General features: G+C 36.6%; 2 protein-coding genes across 4 annotated transcripts in view; one reads left to right on the top strand and one right to left on the bottom strand.

Annotated features, from left to right (window-relative positions):
* LOC127871240 (leucine-rich repeat-containing protein 74A-like) overlaps nucleotides 1-15420 on the top strand; it is a 317610-nt gene that overhangs the window by 13380 nt on the left and 288810 nt on the right. Inside the window, exons 9-14 of one of the 2 annotated variants that reach the window (XM_052413986.1) lie at nucleotides 1435-1629; nucleotides 2778-2870; nucleotides 5528-5651; nucleotides 6478-6641; nucleotides 9144-9235; nucleotides 9772-10583. The exons of the other annotated variant lie outside the window; for it this stretch is intronic. Of the exons in view, the coding sequence (XP_052269946.1) occupies nucleotides 1435-1629; nucleotides 2778-2870; nucleotides 5528-5651; nucleotides 6478-6641; nucleotides 9144-9235; nucleotides 9772-9787 (684 nt within the window). The 3' untranslated portion in view covers nucleotides 9788-10583. Of the gene's footprint in view, nucleotides 1-1434; nucleotides 1630-2777; nucleotides 2871-5527; nucleotides 5652-6477; nucleotides 6642-9143; nucleotides 9236-9771; nucleotides 10584-15420 lie in introns of those variants that run through there. 2 annotated transcript variants of the gene reach the window in all.
* The window catches only part of LOC127871243 (snaclec 1-like), a 301714-nt gene continuing 299691 nt past the window's right edge, over nucleotides 13398-15420 (bottom strand). The window contains exons 4-5 of one of the 2 annotated variants that reach the window (XM_052413993.1): nucleotides 14214-14448; nucleotides 13398-14018 (exon numbers count right to left, since the gene is read on the bottom strand). In XM_052413993.1, the coding sequence (XP_052269953.1) occupies nucleotides 13895-14018; nucleotides 14214-14448 (359 nt within the window). In that variant the 3' untranslated portion in view covers nucleotides 13398-13894. Of the gene's footprint in view, nucleotides 14019-14204; nucleotides 14449-15420 lie in introns of both variants that reach the window. The other variant, XM_052413995.1, reaches the window with a different exon arrangement.

The following is a 15420-nucleotide window of genomic DNA, read 5'->3' as shown; positions in this document are numbered from 1 at the left end:
ATGGTATAACTTATAACGTATTAAAGTTTGATGAATAATCCATATATATCGCCTACTGAATGTAATAAGTCATGTAACTGACATTTTATTACATTTCTACTTTTTTCCATTTTTGTGTTTATTAAGGTGACATACATCAACTGTTAAAATATTAAGTCAACCTTTTTGGTAAAAATATATGTTTTTATCAAATTTTCGAAATTGACATAACAAGCGCATGTCATTTTCTGAATGTAAAAAGTAGCGTAACTGACATTTTGTAAAATTTTCAGGAGGAGCAAAAATACGTTTTATTTAAATAATAAACATTTTTCTGTATTCAAATTTTCGGATAAGTATTATAATAACAGTTGAAAAACGAAACAAAACTGCAAATTGATATGTCTTTTTTAAAACAATAAAAAATTAAGAAAGGAGCAGTTACCATAATTTCAACACTGAAATATTTTGAGCGCAAAAAATAAGTTAAGGGCTCTTACTGTATTTTGCTTTATATGCTTTCCTGAACAATTCACAAAATGTCAGTTACCCTAGTTATTACATTCAGTAGACGATATGCTTCAGTGAAATCATATGTTAAAAAAGAAAAAAAAAAACATCTAAATAAGTTGAATGTGACAGACACCAATATTAAATTATTAACTGCAGTTGATTGCAATCTTCGTGGGATGGAGACAATATCTCTATTTATATGCATGTGCGTTAAGTGTCGTCCCAAAGTGTCGCCTGTGAAGTCCGAAGTAACTAATCCGGGGCGACACTTTGCGCTTTATGATATTTTTTGTTTACAGAAAGTCTCTCAAATCCAGTTTAGGCGGGAAGTGTCATCCTGAATAGCCGTTGCTGACTACACAGACTAATCTGGGACGACTGTTTACTACACAGACTAATCTGGGACGACTGTTTACTACACAGACTAATCTGGGACGACTGTTTACTACACAGACTCATCTGGGACGACTGTTTACTTCACAGACTAATCTGGGACGACTGTTTACTACTCAGACTAATCTGGGACGACTGTTGACTACACAGACTAATCTGGGACGACTGTTGACTACACAGACTAATCTGGGACGACTGCTGACTACACAGACTAATCTGGGACGACTGTTGACTACACAGACTAATCTGGGACGACTGCTGACTACACAGACTAATCTGGGACGACTGTTGACTACACAGACTCATCTGGGACGACTGCTGACTACACAGACTAATCTGGGACGACTGTTGACTACACAGACTCATCTGGGACGACTGCTGACTACACAGACTAATCTGGGACGACTGCTGACTACACAGACTCATCTGGGACGACTGCTGACTATACAGACTAATCTGGGACGACTGTTTACACTCATTCATTAAATCCCTTTTCACAGAGCGAGGCTCAATTATTATGACAACGGAGGTAACTCGTATATCTTTCAGACCAACGGTCGAATACGAGTTGTCAACCTTGCCATGAACGGCCTTGGGAACGAGGGCGCGTTTGGAGTGGCGGAAATCCTGAAGCAGTCGGGAACGATCGCTCACATTGACGTGTCACACAACAGGATAGGAACTACCGCCGCCACCGTGATTGGGAAGGCCCTGGAGGGGAACGACCTGCTAAAGACACTGAAGGTGAAAGGCTGATTGATGAAGTGTTTACCTTCATGTCAAGATCAAACATTAAATTCATACGAGCTTGCTTCTGATAAAACCAGGTTAAATATATTATTTCTGTTTTTCAGAGACAGTAAGTAGTGGAGCTTTTTTTTATGCGGATTAAACATATGTACGATCTTTCTTAATCCTAGTTTGATTTACAAATTTAGGTAACTTTTTGTTATGTAGATTAAACATATTTACGATCTTTTTTACAACAAGTTCATTTGACAAATGTATGTAGATACGTCGCTAACTTGTTAGTTTAAAATCTTTTATAAATGGATCATATTTCTCTGCATAATATTCACTTTAAAACCTATCTTCTTTTTTTAAATAAACATTAGGGCAATACAGTAGGTCATATCTTATTCGCACGTAATGTTTAGCCACTTATGTTTTCATTTTTGCATATGTTCATTTTATTTAAATAGACTTAATTTACATTTTATTTGTGACAAATTTAAGGTTAAATATGAGGTTTGACTATGCCTTAAACCGGTTTAAACCCCCAATGCGTCGCATTGACCGTTCGTTCCAAAGCTGTGATGCTAGTTATAATAGTTATGAGTTCATGGTTGGCTTTATGTCACAAAGGAGGTGGATACGAACAGGACTTTATCTACTGATAATAATTGATACAATTACTGGAGATTCGTTGTTTCTGTATCTAATTCTAGTACTAAATCATATATGATCTTCAAGGTCAATACATTGCAATCATCAGAACAAACAACAACACAAGTTTGCGTTAGAACCGCGCTCGTGACAAAATTGGCTCAATGCATGTGCGTAAAGTGTCGTCCTAGCGTTAAGTGTCGTCCCAGCGTAAAGTTTCGTCCCAGCGTAAAGTGTCGTCCCAACGTAAAGTGTCGTCCCAGTCCGCACAGGCTAATCAGTACGACCCTTTTTTAAATTTATGGCATTTTTGTTGAACGGAAGTCCTTTAAAAACAAAATAAAGTCAAGGCGGAAAGTGTCTTCCCTTATTAGCATGTGCGGACTTCACAGGTTAATCTGGGACGACACATTACGCAGATGAAATAGGCCATGATTCCCAAGAGGGCGGCTCGTTAAATTTCAATGTTTTCGTTGGTAACTACATGTCACATATGTGTTCTGCAGATCGGACAGAACCCTCTCGGCGTCGAAGGGGCCAAGTCGATATTGAAAGGCATCATGCCGGAAGCTAGCTGCGTAGTGGAGCTGGACTTGACGGTGGGTACTTCCGTTTTAACGCGCGTATGTGTACGCGAGTCTGCGTTGGTGTATCCATATTTTGTATTGCTAATAAAAACTTCATTGTAGAGCAACCCATGTAAATCAAACAGTAAGGCTAAATGCAAGATAATATAAAAATGAAGTTTTAGATAACTACAATGTCAGTGCTTAATTAGACACAAAATAATTCACACTTGACCACTGTCTGTTGCTTTCCTGTCCAAAATACCTTCTATAATATGAGCGTCTTTCTTTTGAAAATCGTTAACGTCACGATATTTCCAGGCGCAAAATTCGTCCTTCAATTAATTTTACTGACACATTTAACGCGCCAACAACGACCCGCCTTTTAACTGATAAAAACGTCATCATGCACTATTAAATGATATTCTACTGTAAATAACACTGTAAATTTGTTTCGGTTTTGTTTTTTTTTAGTTTTATTTCTTGTGTTCTAAGCTTTTAAGCCGTAAGCTAAGCTGTTAACTATAAGGCCGTCAAATAACGTCAAATGCTCCTAAAAACACCCAGTGTTTGATGCCAACGGTTTTAACAGGTATAGTGTTTGATATCAAAGCTCCTTAAACTCTTAGTGTTTGATATCAAAGCTCGTAAAAACTCTAGTATTTTATTTCAAAGCTCCTATAAACTCCTTGCGTTTGATAGCAAAGGTCATAAAAACTCCTAGTATTTGTAATCAAAGCTCCTTAAAACTCCTAGATTTTATATCAAAGGTCCTAAAAACTCCTAGTGTTTGATGCCAAAGCTCCCCAAAACTCATAGTATTTGATTTCAAAGCTCCTAAAACTCCCATTTTTTAATCAAAGCTCCTAAAAACTCCTAGTATTTGATATCAAAGCTCCTAAAAACTCCTAGTGTTTGATGTCAAAGCTTCTAAAAACTCCTAGTATTTGTAATCAAAGCTCCTAAAAACTCATAGTATTTGATATCAAAGCTCCTATTTAACTCCTAGTGTTTGATGTCAAAGCTCCTAAAAACACCTAGTATTTGATATCAAAGCTCCTAAAAACTCCTAGTGTTTGATGTCAAAGCTCCTTAAAACTAAGGGTGTCACGATACGCTCACCTTACGATACGATACGTATCGCGATACGTATCGTCAGATGGAAACAACATACAAACCATTTAAAACCATTTTTCAGTTTTATTTAAAGACCTCTAAATATGTGTCATACAATATACAAAATAACATAATGTCATGAAAGTACACGAATTGACAATCAGTTATTATTATTTACAAATCTAAAACTTTGATTAAATATGAACACGAAATTATTTATATGTTTAAAAAATACGGGCTGCTTTATGTTTCTTTAACTCCGATAGATTATTTAAGTTAAAAATAAAACGTGTTTACCAAATAGTCAAACTGGCTATCTTTGCTTGTGCCGTAAAAAACTCCAAGCGCAATTCGTAGAACCAGTCAAATATTGCACCTTGTTTCGTGACGTAGGCGACACATCATATTTTTGAGTGGCTGAAATTTAATTTAAATGGTTTTAAAGAATTTGCGAAATTCTCAGCGGAATCACAAAATTACAGCTCCTGCTTTGGAAATTCGTAGCGACTTAAGTCGTGATATAAAGCAAATGTTTACACGAATTATAAACGCCTACCACTTTCTTACTGATAACACAAAATGCTTCCATATTTTTTGTCAGAAGCTCGGTGGAGGTGATTTCAATTAAACTTCCGCCATTTTTTGGGCGAATTTCAGTTACTTCCCTTGAAATGCGTCATGAAAAATGCCGTACCGTACCGTATCGCACGTACGCGGAGGCGTATCGTGAACCGTACCGAGGGGAGACTATTACGATATACCGTCCCACGGAGTACCGTGACACCCTTACTAAAACTCCTTGTATTTGATATCAAAGCTCCTAAAAACTCCTAGTATTTGATGTCAAAGCTCCTAAAAACTCCTAGTATTTGATGTCAAAGCTCCTAAAAACTCCTAGTGTTTGATGTCAAAGCTCCTAAATAAGTCTAGTATTTGATATCAAAGCTCCTAAAAACTCCCATTTTTTTTTATATCAAAGCTCATAAAAACTCCTAGTATTTGATATCAAAGCTCCTAAAAACTCCTAGTGTTTGATGTCAAAGCTCCTAAAACCCCCTAGTGTTTGATGTCAAAGCTCCTAAATACTCCTAGTATTTGATATCAAAGCTCCTAAAAACTCGCATTTTTTTATATCAAAGCTTCTAAAAACTCATAGTGTTTGATATCAAAGCTCCTAAAAACTCCTAGTGTTTGATGTCAAAGCTCCTAAATACTCCTAGTATTTGATATCAAAGCTCCTAAAAACTCCCATTTTTTTATATCAAAGCTCATAAAAACTCCTAGTATTTGATATCAAAGCTCCTAAAAACTCCCATTTTTATATCAAAGCTCCTTAAACCCCCTAGTGTTTGATCTCAAAGTTCCTATAAACCCCCATTTTTTATATCAAAGCTCATAAAAGCTCCTAGTATTTGATATCAAAGCTCCTAAAAACTCCCATTTTTTATATCAAAGCTCCTTAACCCCCTAGTGTTTGATATCAAAGCTACTAAAACTCCTAGTGTTTTATATCAAAGCTCATAAAAACTCCTAGTGTTTGAAAGCACGCATATCCAGTTCCTGTATCTGTACAGGAAGTCGTGGTGGACAAGGAGTTCCGGTCTCTGAAACAGGAGCTTCTGGCGTCACGTGCCGTCGCCATCGCCCACGGGCCTGTGCTCGAGGATTTCGTCATCCAGATCAAAAGAAAACCGCCAAGTAATGCAAGTTAACATGATTTGCTGTATATTAGAGCGGCCCCCTGGGAAAACGGGGCTTATTGCACAATGCATAATGCTAATCAGGGACGACGCTTTCCGCCTTTACTGGATTTTCGCTAAGGAGAGACTTTTTTTAAACGAAAAATGCAATAAAAGCGGAAAGTATCGTCGCTGATATTCTTTGACGAAACCTTATTTACATTCATTAAGCCCCGTTTTCCCAGAGCGAGGTTCAGTGAGGCTTCAATCGAATGCACTGTACCGCACGTCGCAAAAACAGGACGACGTTTATGCAATGCATAAATTATGAAATGTTTATGCGGCGCATAAAGCAACCGCTGCAATATGCATAGGAAATGGGTCAAAACAGAAAAGCAAATATAAGAACGTGTATGAATCGAAATAATTTACGCATTAACGTTGTATATATTGTCCTCTAACACATTGTTTCAGTTAACGTTATTGCGCATGAGTGTTAAACCAATAGGAGAATCAGAGATTATTTCCCTCGCTTCAAATTACAAAAAGGGAGTACATTTAAAAAACAATTATTTAACTTTATTAGTATTAAAGTTGTTTGCGCATAGCAAGTTTTCACATAGATTCAATTGACCAATATATTCACATTAATTAAAAACAACAACAACACAACATACAGCAACAACACCTTCTTTGTTTGCACTGTTTGCACTGTTTAAACTTTTGTGCTTTTTTCTGGAAACGTGTTTTACATCTTATTTCTTGACTTTGAATAAAACATGGAGTATTAGTAAAACAACTTAATGATCAGTACTTGTTTGGCCGACAGTTTTGTATATTCGCAGCAACCTTGTTTGGAACGCCTATATCCGAGCTGACTTCTGAAAACATTATGACGTCATTGAAGAAGTATTGTGACGTCAACAACATTGAGATCTACGACGCACTATTCAGCTATGACGTCATCAACGATAGAATGTTGGTGGCAGACATTGTGAAGGCACTCTCGGTAAAAGACCACGGGTAGAATTTTTAATGGTGCAGTATTTTGGTCATCTAGATCATTTAAAGTGGCCTCTTCACAGATTTGTGCATGTATTTAAGTTTGTCAGTATAGGGATAACACACGTTTTCAATGGCATGATCATCTGCGGCATGATCATCTGCGAGCGCTCGAAAAATCCGTTCCGGCAGGAACGGATTTTGAGAGCGCCCGCAGATGATCATGTCCGCAGATGATCATGTCCGAGATCATGTCCGAGAAAATGTGTATTTTCGCTATTATTGCATAAACAAATCACACACACCAAAATAAATTAAAAATAACATTGAAAACAATATGTCTTGTTCATTCGGCATCGACAAAATAATTCGATTATTTCATAAAATATGACGTCATACGATTCAAGGTTGTGTTTTACATATGCCTCACTCGGTCATCATCAGAAATGACGAGGCTTTACCTTCGGATAGGCAGTTTTGGATTTAAAATGTGTTTCAACAGTTGATTAATGCAAATTTGAAGTGTAGCCGCGCAAAGTAAGAAATGAGGAATTATTTTGGAATTTACTGGTCGTCACGGATAAATATATCGTCAGAATAAGTCATTGTTTTCATAGAATGATAGATGTTTCTTTCTTACAGGTCTATCTTATTTCGTACCAACTAAATTTTCTAAAAAATAACACTGCCAACATATTGTCACTGAAGTATTTCAAGCATACAACAGGAACGTTGAAGGTACATACAAACTTACATTTACAGCATAGTCTTTGAAGGTGTTGAGTAAATAACCTTAACTTAATTGACGTTGCCAATAAAAAAGCTTCTGCCTGTTGTCAAGAGAGTGCAGATGGTATAATTTGAAAAGTGGATGGAAATATTTATTGCCTTTATCCCTGCATGCTTGAGGAAACTGCTGCTTATTCAGTTCCCCGTTTATGCATGGAAAGTCGTCGAAGGCTGGAGTTACTAACACAGTTCATAATGATTTCATTGAATCGACTAAGGGAAGTAACTGCGCGTGGACCAGTTTATGGATATGAAAAACACATAACCGGGACCTCCTTTTGCCAAGTTTCTGTACCCCGCCAGAGGGCATTATAGAAAGAGTTTATGCAATAATAAATGCTTTATAATCATAAATGCAAACATTGGATTTAAAAAGCTCAGGTAAAAAAAAATAAAGAAGGAAAAAAAGTAAACCTCAACTTGGTTCGAAACACTGACCCCTTGAGTAAAAGTATATCGCTTAGACCACTCGGCCATCGGTGCTGATACAATGAATGATGTAATTTATACTTAAAATAATCAATCTTCGTAGTGTCCCAAACTATAACGACAACAACAGAACTTTCCAAATTATTCAATCGTTTCGCGTTGCAACGCTTTATAATTTTCAAGATTTTAAATCGTCAAAGTATTAATATAATAGATATTTATTTAAAAAGTACTGAGGTCATGGATTTTAAGTAAAAATGCATCTTTTCCTTTGTTTACAGAAGAAAGTTGAGTGTAGATGATGATGGTGATTATTATTATTATTGGTGTGGCACAACATAGTGATTTGACATATGTGAATTTTTGCCTTTGAAGTGATGATATAAGTTCTGATTGTATTTTCGACAACCACCACTGAGTGAAATATGATTCACAAAACTGAAAATTTCATATATCTCACTACTTGTCTTTATATTACATACACGGAATGTGTACGCACGAAAACACGATTTGCACGCACGCGGGTGAAAAACGTTAACATATTCGACAGTCAGATAGTACGTACGGCGACTTCTGCATGGCGATAAAAATAGTAATATCGTATTTTTTTTATTAAAATATTATAAAGTTATTTAACAAATGTGCGTATAGAACTGCGATATATTTGTACCCGCTTATAGGCTCGTCCAATCAAGTTTATGAACCTTACTCTGTGAAAAGGGGGTTTAATGCATGTGCGTAAAGTGTCGTCCCAGATTAGCCTGTGCAGTATGAGGGACGACACTTTTCGCCAAAACTGGATTTTTTTTTTGCAAACAAGAGACTTTCTTTAATGAAAGATATCATAACAGCGGAAAGTATCGTTCCTGAATAGCCTGTGCGGACTGCACAGGCTAATCTGGGACGATACTTTACGCACATGCATTAAACCACCTTTTCGCAAGCATAGCCCATATAGAGAATACCAGGTTACTGACCATTCGTTGAGTAAGAAGTCAGGTGATGCTTAGAATAATAGAACGGAGAGTCTTGGTTTATGATTAATGAATATACACAACGTTACTTTAAACCTATGTGTTTAAGCTCGATATCATCCTAAGGCTTATTTGGAATGATCTCGAGTCCGTTTCCTGGGACTAGAACCAGTCCTTGGTGTCTATGGAGAGATCTAAAGAACGCTTCCACAGAGGGATCGAACCCGTGACCTCCCGATCGCTAGGCGGACACCATTTCCACTACACCACAACGTCATACAAAACGGTGTTAAACTATTATATAAATTGTAATACAGAATGTGGGTGTTTCGCTGAGAGTGGCGGAGGCGGAAGTGCTGTCCAGGCTGCTGGAGGGACACACGACTGGGGACGGGCTTGTGGACATTAGGTCAGACATTGTTGAGCAGTGAGGACTCCACGAAACCTGTCTGACGGAGAGAATAATCTGAAAACAAAAATAATTTGTTTAACACCACGTTGTGTGCATTTCTATTATATTCTGATATAGTTCAATCTAAAGAGACCATGCATCTGCCAGGCTCTTTGCAGGTTTTGAAAATATCTTTGCATGTATTTATTTCATTAAATCCGGAGTTAAAAGCTTGGATTTAACTTTTTTTTAAAAGCGCCTGAACAAATAAATCTTTAAATCATGTTTATGTTATATAATCACGTTTACTGAAACATTCCGTTATGTTAGCATTTTATTTTCTAAAACCGCAATTTTGTTTTGCTATACTTCATGTACTATATTGTTTTCTTATAATTTTTTCATCTTTGTTTTTCAAATTAACCAGTCATACCAGCACGATTAGTTACAGTCGCGTGCTTGCTGTGACGTTAATGCCACTATATCACATTAACACTTACATGGATGTTAAGCTGTTTTAAAGGTGATAACAATGATTTCTTTATTTAATTCAGCTCCCTTAAGATCTGAGCGACCCGAAACAGATTTCCCGAAGGATCTCACTTGTGGCGCAATCATCGAGCTCGTCCTCGTGGGGGAAACAGCAGTCTGATCGCGGTGATGAAAACAACACGACTTCATAATGTTTAGAAAGAATTGTTTCAAGAAACACAAACTGTTACTGTATTCTTTTTATGTGTATTTATTGTATATTTGTTGAATAATGCACTTGTACAATGAACCACGTTCTGTGAAATCCTGGCTTCGAAGTCCGCAGATGCAAAGCAGGGACGACACTCTCCGTCTAGACTGGATTTTCGTTTAGAAGAGATTTCCTTTAAACAAAAAATTCCACAAAAGCGAAAAATGTCGTGCCTAAATATCGATTGCGGACTGCATTGTCTAGTCATGGTTGACATTTTACGCTCATTCATTAAACCCGGTTTTACCCAGAACGAGCCTTCAATGGTAATGAAAAGAGACCTGTATCTTTTTACTTGATCCATTTGTATAGGCCTAATATTGTTCACTTTGTGAATTTTCGAAACACAGTTATAATGAAATGTGTTGGCGTATCGATGTTTTAAACGCACAACTTATGAAATTGTTATACTCGCTTGTCTACTTTATGTTAAATCTTTGCATACACTTGACACATTACGAACAACAGCGGATTGCGCAGTGCATGTATTTCAAACAATATACACAAAGCATGAAAATGTGTGTTGGAATTCTTTTTAACTTTACACATATCCGATACCTTTGATATTATTTGCTGCTTATATAACCTGTTACATAATTGTTACAAATAAACACACTTACTACATTCGTTAGTTGTGTGTTTTATTAAAAGTCATTTATTTGTCATAATGTTTTTAAGTAAGTTTGAAAATATATAATATAAATTATTTTTACTCGCTCTTCAACCAGAAATAACATGTCCTTTCAATAGACATAGAGACTGTTATATGGTGTTTTTGTAAGGATTGTGTATTCAAATGATCCTCGTGACCATTGTTTGCTTTTTTTTTCACTAAATCGAAAATGTACGATACTGTTTGGTGCAATTCTAAAAGTAAACATTGATTGATTTAAAAACAAATACCGACTCGCATTGATTCACACGCTATACCAGAGGTCTCAATACTACAACCATTATTCATTACACCCTATTTGTTTATTATTTAACCGGCACAAAGCTACAGTGTAACATAACTTAAGTGAGTAAGCAGGGCAAAGTTTTAAAACTATTTAGCTATCATCGGATGCATAACTGTTAAACCGGAATCCAAAAGCGTGCTGTCTTTGGTTCCTTCCCCACAATTGAGAGCCACAGCCCCCACCCCCATCCTCCCCACACAAACCCACAAGGACCTCAGTCCCATCCCATTAGTGGAACGCTTTTAGGAACGAGCGTAACGTACCGTAGTGGTGGGCAGTCTGTAACAATAATGAATTAACAACTTCTTGTTATTCAATTGGTATTTATTAACGTTATATATGTATTAATTTTCCAAACTTTGTACTACTACATGGATGGAGAAGACCTGTTCTGACATTTTATTTGTAGTGAACGTTAGTCTCTCGGACGTATGGAACATATTGTAAATGACACTAATAATCAATATAAAAACCGAAAGAAAGTAAGGTTGATTTATTGTACATTTAACCAATCATTTGTCATTAAGTGTGTTTGGTTTGATTTCAAGTTTGAGTTTAAGTTTTCTTTTTATACATTGAATCAATTCTATAATAATTTAGTTATAAGTTATCTCAAATACAACTGGAAACAACAAACATGAGCTATTGATGACTTGACATATTGTTCACATTCAATATATGTGTCACCTATAAAAAGAACATAATAAAATACAGACGGAGCGCATTCACCATACATCTTAGGAACGAACAATGTACTATTGTATGTCCTCACCCCAGGGTCTATCCACGTGACGTTTATATCCTTGCATCTGTCTATGCCACGAATTGTGGTTTCATACCGTTTGCAATTTTTTCTGAAACTGTTGCAGAACCCGCAATAAATGACATTAATTAGTACACGGTTCGAAGAGCGATGTGCTGAATCTAGTTACATCACCCATTTTGAATTTTACCTTCGCCTTACATTGAAGAAAATACGTTTTGCCAGACAAAATTTTCCCAGTAAAATTCTGGCTGGACATCATGATTGGAAGAGGACAAGCAGGTGCTCAACCCCTCCAATTGGGATGCCTTTTCCGGCATTCGTACCTCGGAAAAGGGCTCCCGGAACTGCATGTAAAATTGCGGGACTTTGGCCTGTGCATTTGTTGCCGCTTCCTGTGTGGAGAAAACTATATTCCTCTTCTACTATACTAAAAGCACGATGTAAGTAATTCAAGCGTTTGTATACTCAGTTTTAACGAATATATGTCCTCATTACAGTATCTGCAAAGCTCAAAGTGATCTCTTTATATACCATTTGGTAGTTTTTAACGGCACTTCATAGAAAAGATCCTTGGAGGACCCCTTTTTAAAGTTGTTAAAATCCTATCCGTCAACATCAAAAGTACAACACACGATTAAAAAGTGAAGTACTTTCTTCTAAAACTCAAGGCCAAGATGATTCAAAGTTGGTATAAAACACCGTTTTGTTGCTTGAAAATGCAATCATTATTATTAAAATGTAATTATGAAAAGTTATTGTATACTATCTCCAACAAACTACAATAGTTTGAGTTTGTCGGCATAATAATAGTAATCTCTATTTCTAATAGACACCGGCATTAGCGGGTTGACTCATCGTCAAGCATGTCAGTCACGTATAATGTAATGAAAGTCTGTATACATTCACACGTTCAATTAAAGTCCTCACAGGCTAATCAGAGACGACACTTTCCACCTTAAGTTGATTTTTGCTAAGAAGAGACTTTCTTGGAACGAAACATATTATAAAAGCAGAAGGTGTCACCACTGATTAGCCTGTGCGGACTGCAAAGGTTAAACTGGGTCGACACTTAACGCACATGCATTAAACCCCCTTTTCACAGAATACGGCTCAAATAAAATGTGTGCTGGGCACGTATGTACTTACATCGCTGTCATATAGAAGCTTCCTTCTTATGAAGGTGTACCACATCTCAGTATAATCTATCTGGTTACTAATCCGATGCAAACGGATATAATAATAAACACAAAGAATAAATATTCCCTTAGTAAATTCATTTCTAGGTAAACCGTGTTAAGTGCATGCTAAGAAAACCGGATGTTTGTGTATACCATATATCGAAATGGTTTGATGAAGTTTAAATTGGGAGGAATACAGTGTATTCAAGAGCGTAAGTTCTCTACTCTTTTCTGGGTCACTATTTAATAGCTTGGTTATTGATATTGCAACTTTGTCTCTATGTTTAGAACCACTATTGAATAAGTATATTATATGTGAACATTTTACTATTCTATGTATGTTATGTTTTAGTGAGTAATTAATGACGTGGCCTGGCCAATGGATGAAAATAAGTTGTAAGTTCGTCTCCGTTTAAACTTTATAATAAAAATGAATTTACAATCAAAAACATATATTTCTATAATATATAATTATTTTATTATTTATAAAGCAATATACATGTATAGCGGTTATCGAACACTGACAGCACGTTATGTATCTATTATCAAACGTTGAATATGTTTAGGGACATCAATAACTGTATTACAAAACAAACACATCTCGACAAAAAGTCTTTGACAATAGATAATGTTGGCATCTTTCATGAAACGAGAAATATATACCGCAATACGTTTCAAAGTTTTTACAAGACTACTTCAACGGCCCTTTCATATTCTCACGCCATTCATCTAATGATTCAAGATAGCAGTATGCAGTAACTGACACAGGTAATGCACTAAGTACTGACACACCTCATATATTGGCTATTCTTTCTTGCACACGAACAATGCTTTCAAATTAAGTGAACACCATTAAACAACTTCAAAATTCGGTTCATACTAAATAGCCAAACATAAACTTCGAAAAAGTCAAACATACATACACGCATACAACAATACAAAGAACTGAGTAATGGTTGCATATAACTCTAAAAAACACAACAATGCAGTAATTAATAAGAGTTCACGGAGAAACATTTGCAGTAGAATTCCTCAGCACTCCACATCTGCTTGACTGATGTCCCTATATTTGTAGATGTCTTCATTGGACCATCCGTGGCGCCTGTTGTAGACCCGAGTCGTACCAGACACGTAGCGTTCTGTGGTTGGTGGCAGTCTGAAATTTCAACGCCAAATGCCTCAAAATTTTGCGAAATATTGAAACTCACATAGCTTAACGTATACAGTAAAGCTCGGACAAGTGGTATAAATGTGTATAGCATATACAAAGAAGAAACAATAACATGACAGTCAATATTATCTATTTAAAATGCAATTAGTGATCGCAGAAAAACGTACTTACGTTTCTTACCCGGCATGGTAGCAGAGGAAATTTATCGTTTCAATACACGAAGCGGGCACCCATTTGTAGTCCAGAGATTCGGACATGTACACACAGTTCCGGGCGCCAACCTCCGAGGTCCCAGTACCGGAAGTGGTATCCCAATTCGTGAAGTTGAGCGCCTTCTTGTCGCTCATCCTCTTCCAGTCCTTCGGGTTCAACAGATCAGTGATGTCAATCCAGAACTTGCCTGGGAAGATGGTACCTGGCAAGAGAGGATATTTGTATCTCCAAAGAAGAAGACCAAATATCGGAGGGATATTTTTGCAGATAAAGGTAATGCAATTTATCAGCGACTAAAATAGCTTATCAACCCTGAACTGCCAATACAATCCAGCATAATTCTGCACAATTCAAATAGGAATCCTTTGCAATTACATTTTCATTTTTTTGTAAAGTTGAGTACGTAGTATTCTATATTGTATACACATTTGATAACATGTCGCAAATATAAGGCATGCGGACCTTGAGAAACATTTATGTTATGAAACAATGTTGTGTTGAATTTATCCTTTATTAATGGCAATTTATATCCAACCGCTGAATGTATTAAAATCGTGTTAAAGGTTTGTTGCGGCAAGTATGTTACCAACTTACCTTTCATTCTACGCAGAGCGCCCTCTGCCGCAGCTGCCATGGACTGGGATACAGGGGAAAGGAGATGCCCACCCAACACCTCACAGTACGACTGAAATATGATATGAAATGAACGGATGCATTTAATACGCATTTGTGAAATTCACTTTAACAATAAAATGTGTCATACCATGAAAGATGCAAGACCGTCGTTGATATACTGTTGTACAACTGTATACTTGAATAAACGCCAAAAAGAATCCACATGTCGAGTCTTCAAAATAAATATTTAATAGTATTTACCTTTAATCTAAATGTACATGAAGCGAATTTCCTATAAAAACATATATATTTTTTGTTTTAAACTTCAAAAAAATCTACATGAAGCAGTTCCTTGTTGTCTGAACTAAGAAATGCTGCAGTTTACAGATTACTCACTCTCGCGTCTATCCACGTGACATTGAGGGCCACGGTCCGGTAACACCCGTCCGAGTGGCGACAATAGCCATCTGGGCACACAGCGACTCCTGGTAGTTGTAATAATAAAATGTCGAGTGAAATATTATATGATAGCTTGCACTATTCGACGATTAAGACAGTC

Source organism: Dreissena polymorpha, chromosome 3 (assembly GCF_020536995.1).
Source record: "Dreissena polymorpha isolate Duluth1 chromosome 3, UMN_Dpol_1.0, whole genome shotgun sequence".
Taxonomy (NCBI): Eukaryota; Metazoa; Mollusca; class Bivalvia; order Myida; family Dreissenidae; genus Dreissena; species Dreissena polymorpha.
The sequence above is the reverse complement of the archived record's forward strand: the minus strand, read 5'-3'. Positions and strand labels throughout refer to the sequence as shown.